Raw genomic sequence first — 4,030 nt, forward strand, 5'->3', positions numbered from 1 at the left:
CCTCTTCCCACGGTTTTCCATTTCAGAGACGAGCTAAAGTTTAAAAACTGAGGTTGAGGTGCAGTGCAGCTCTACAACCCGTACCCTGAGCGGTCCATGGACCTTCTCACCCCTTGAAATGACACACACACACAGACGGGGGACTTTTTCTGTGTCTCAGCCTCTCCGTCACAGCCTGACTCATCCTCCATCAGCTCAGTTGTGCCGCCGTTAAATCCTGCTAGTATGCCTCCTTTGTGTGCCAGAGATGAGTCATGTGTTTTGATTCCTCGTCGGTAACGCCGAAAAGACACACAAAAAAAGGGGGCGCTTTCTTCCAAACAAAAAACCCTCACTTTTTTTTATTTCTTCAAGCAACGTTTCAAAGTAGCAACACATCATCAGTCGGTTCTTACAATGAATGCATCAAACAAAGCAGCGTGAATACAAACACAAATCTGAGGTCTCATAGAAATTAGACGTGAGGAAAAAAAAGTGTACAATTATTTTACATGAAGGACTAACAGATCAACAGAATAAAGATCAACTTGTTTTCTCGGTGTTCATAAAAGGTCTTGATCAGCGTACTTCTGTCCCATGACTTAAGATAAGATAAGATAGGCTTTATTGATCTCACATTGGAGAAATTCACTCGTCACATCGGCTCAATAGTCAATAGTCAGAAGAAGGTGCCAGAAGTAGGAAATGTCCGACATGTCCGACACGTCGCTGTGAACTGACCGCATCTGTTCACAGGCGGCTTACGGCAGCAAACCCGCACCGCCGGCGTTGCTGAATGGAGGCTGCATGGTGAGCACCGTGTGGACGGAGCCACACAACTCGTTAGCTCCTCAGAGGCGGGGGAGCATCTGTCCAGCCCCATCCCACGGCCTTTAACCCGTTTCATCCGCTCAGGTGCGTTCGGGGAGGACTACAGCACCGACAGGTTGTGGCAGGATTTGGATTTGAGCCAGAAGGCCATGCTGGGATTGTTCTTCGCCACCACCTTGTCGAGGAAGCGCCTGGCCCTGGCCGGCAGGCTCTCCCTGCGCTTGTCGCAGTGAGCGTGCCCGCGGCGCCGGTTCTCCTCCTTGGAGCCCCGTCGCAGGCGCAGCTGCCTCACGATGCCGTAGAAAGCCTCCCAGACGTTGTGCTGCATGGCCGCCGAGGTCTCGACGAATTTACAGTCGAACACGGCCGCACAAGCACGGGCCTCTGGACAAAAAAAGGGAGGGGAAAAAGAGAAGAAGGTTTACTAAAAGACCTACGGAGCCTAGAGCAAAAACAGCTTTTTCACATTTCGTCATGCCACCACCACCAAGGTTGACATATTTTATGTGATGGGCCAGCATAAATGTAGCTCTGGCTGTGTTCGCTATCCCCAGTCTCATGTCTTTTAAAGCCTCCGGCGTGTTTTCTCTTGCTGGTTTATTTAGCTCCATTCACTCTTCCAGTCAACCCAAACCAGCTTCCCTCTTCCTGATGAAGTAAAGCATCCCCAGAGCATGATGCTGCCTCCACCATGTCTCACAATGGGTGCACTGCAAAAACTGACCTAAAAATAAGTAAAATGTTCTTAAAATGTGTGTTTTTGTCCTTGATTTGAGCAGGGAAATTATATTATCTGCCAATGGAATGAGTATTTTGACCCCTAAATTAAGATAATTAGACATCCTGCACTTGAAATAAGACGATGGAGTTGAGTTGTTCCTATTTTAAGTGCAAAAAATCTTATTCCATTGGCAGATGATCTTCTTTACTTGCGCAAATCAGGGACAGATACACTCATTTTAAGAAGATTTTAATTATTTTTAGTTCCGTTTTTGCAGTGTGGTGTCGTGTTTAGCTTCCCACCACAGATTGCATTTGGCACGTAAGGCTACAACAATCACTTTTGTTTTCATCCGACCAGAAGCGCTTCTGCAGCTGTTCGCTGTTACCCCTACATGGCTCGAGCCCTGCAAAAAGGGAACTAAAAGTAAGTAGAATTTTCTTGAAGTTGTGGTATTTTTCCTTGATTTGAGCAGCTTGATAAGACTATGTGCCAATGGAATGAGTGTTTTTACCCATAAAATAGGATAATTAGATACCCTGCACTTGAAATAAGATGATGGGGATGAATTGCTCTTATTCCATTGGCAAATAGTCTTATTTACTTGCTCAAATCAAGAAAAAATACACACATTTCAAGTAAATGTTACTTACTGTTCCCTTTTTGCTGTGAGGCTGGTTTTCTTAAAGCCTTTTTCAACAACGCTGTTCTTGCTGCCAAACCTTCCAATAAGGTTCGAGGAGCATTAATGATTTTCCTGATAATCTTCAACATTTCTTCCCCTCGCTTCCTACTTATGTGCTGGACCATCATATAAAATCACCATAAACACCTTGAAATGGCTCCAACGTGACAGAACGTGAAAAAGTTCAGGTTTGAGCGCTTTTGGCAAAGGCGCCGCGGACATCGTGTCTCCTTACCGCTTGTCGACACCTCTCTGCGCCTCACCAGGTCGCACTTGTTGCCCACCAGGATGATGGGGGTGTGCCGGGCAGGACGGAAGCGACGCAGGGTTATCCGCAGCTCTGAGGCCCGCAGGAAGGATGCCCGGTCAGTGATGGAGTACAAGAGCAGGTAGGCGTCCCCAATCTGCATGAAGCGCTCCTGGGTCCACTCGTCGCCCTTCTGCAAAGATTACAACAAGGTGATTAAAAGGGGAGGAGCATAAAATGCGACATCCAGGTGAGCGCGTAACAGCATCTCACCTCTGCGTCCCAGGTATCCAGCAGGATTATGTTCGCAGCCTCTCCATCAACTTCAATTTCCCTTTCAGACACTTCATCTGGAAACAAACACGGAACGAAATCTTGATTTGTATGAATTTAAGGTTTTACTTTTTATTGCAAAAGCGTTGTTTTCGAGGAGAAATTCAACTATTTAATTCATTATAAATGTTTGCATAGTAGTATTATTATTATACAGTAATTGTAAACATGGCATTAAAATAAAAAATAACAACTGGAATAACTCCTGTGTACCTCCGCACAGCTCGCAGTCGTCGCTGTCCATGCTGTCCGCCGCGCCCGCGAAGATGCTGGCGAACGCCGTCTTGCCCACCCCGCTGGCCCCCAGCAGCACCACCCTGTACGGGCCGCCGGGCTCCACCGCGCCCCCGGCGGAGTCCACGGAGATGACCGAGTCCGACGAGGACCAGCTGCCGCGGCTCCCGTCCGACTCCCCGGCGGAGCTGGCGCAGGACCTGGAGCGGGAGATGCACGCAGGGACCCGGGCCAGGAGGCCGTCCGGGAGGAGGTGGCTGCCCGGGTCGCAGATGCTCCAGCGGTGGAGCTCCGTCTGCAGGCGGAGGCTGTGCCGCCGCACGCTGGACAGCATGCTGGTAATTTACGGTAAACTGGTGTTTAAATCACTTCTTTTTTTCTTCTTCAAGAAAAAACACCCAAAAGCACCAAACTTTTTTTTGTTTAAAAAAAAGAATCAGCTTTACTGGATATGCGTTTTTCTTTTCTCAGCAGGTATAAAGCAGATCAGACTGTTTCTGCGGAGGTAAAATAAAGAACAAGGCTGAACTTGTGCATCGTCAATGATCGGTAAATCCCGGAGCGACTCGTCCAGCCGGTCTCTCGGTGCTGCTGCGTCCTCTGCGTCCTGCAGCTCTGTGCGCGCTGGTGGGGGTTCCCTGCAGGCTTTATGTAGGGGGCGGAGAGGGGCATCTACTGTTTGGATCCGTGTCCACATGACAGAGCAAGGGGCTTTTATGGGTCCGTGTTAGTTTTTCCTCCACAAAAAGAGATTATTTACAATCCACTTTTACAAATATATTACTCATCTTTAACCAACCTAAGATAATTTAGATTTGAATGGAGATTGGTGTGTTAACACATTTTACTGGTAAGTTTAATTTTCTGCATTAAGATGAGCGTTTCTGTATAACAGGCCACAGGTAACAACTGAAACATAATACAAGCTGTTGTTGTATCAGTTCACAATCCCTGTGTGCACAACGGGGAAATAAAGCAATTTCTTTAAATGGAGCTTCTA

At 47.5% G+C, this 4,030-nt stretch overlaps 1 protein-coding gene across 1 annotated transcript; it reads right to left on the reverse strand.

Moving 5' to 3' along the window:
* Nucleotides 1–314: 314 nt before the first annotated feature.
* gem (GTP binding protein overexpressed in skeletal muscle) lies at nt 315–3,728 on the reverse strand. The gene is made up of 4 exons (XM_012849300.3): nt 3,010–3,728; nt 2,737–2,813; nt 2,452–2,656; nt 315–1,194 (listed from the first exon to the last, which is right to left on the reverse strand). Exons 1-4 carry the CDS (start codon nt 3,362–3,364, stop codon nt 911–913), a joined length of 921 nt encoding a protein of 306 aa, XP_012704754.1. The 5' UTR covers nt 3,365–3,728; the 3' UTR covers nt 315–910.
* Nucleotides 3,729–4,030: the final 302 nt, after the last annotated feature.

Source organism: Fundulus heteroclitus, chromosome 3, assembly GCF_011125445.2.
Source record: "Fundulus heteroclitus isolate FHET01 chromosome 3, MU-UCD_Fhet_4.1, whole genome shotgun sequence".
NCBI lineage: Eukaryota > Metazoa > Chordata > Actinopteri > Cyprinodontiformes > Fundulidae > Fundulus > Fundulus heteroclitus.

Bases quoted from the DNA above. Each gene is read 5' to 3' on its own strand.
- gem (XM_012849300.3), bottom strand. From the start codon at position 3,364: ATGCTGTCCAGCGTGCGGCGGCACAGCCTCCGCCTGCAGACGGAGCTC. The intron at 2,814-3,009 runs GTACACAGGAGT...GTTTGTTTCCAG, and splicing joins CGACTGCGAGCTGTGCGGAG to ATGAAGTGTCTGAAAGGGAA. The intron at 1,195-2,451 runs GTAAGGAGACAC...TTTTTTGTCCAG, and splicing joins CAGAGAGGTGTCGACAAGCG to AGGCCCGTGCTTGTGCGGCC.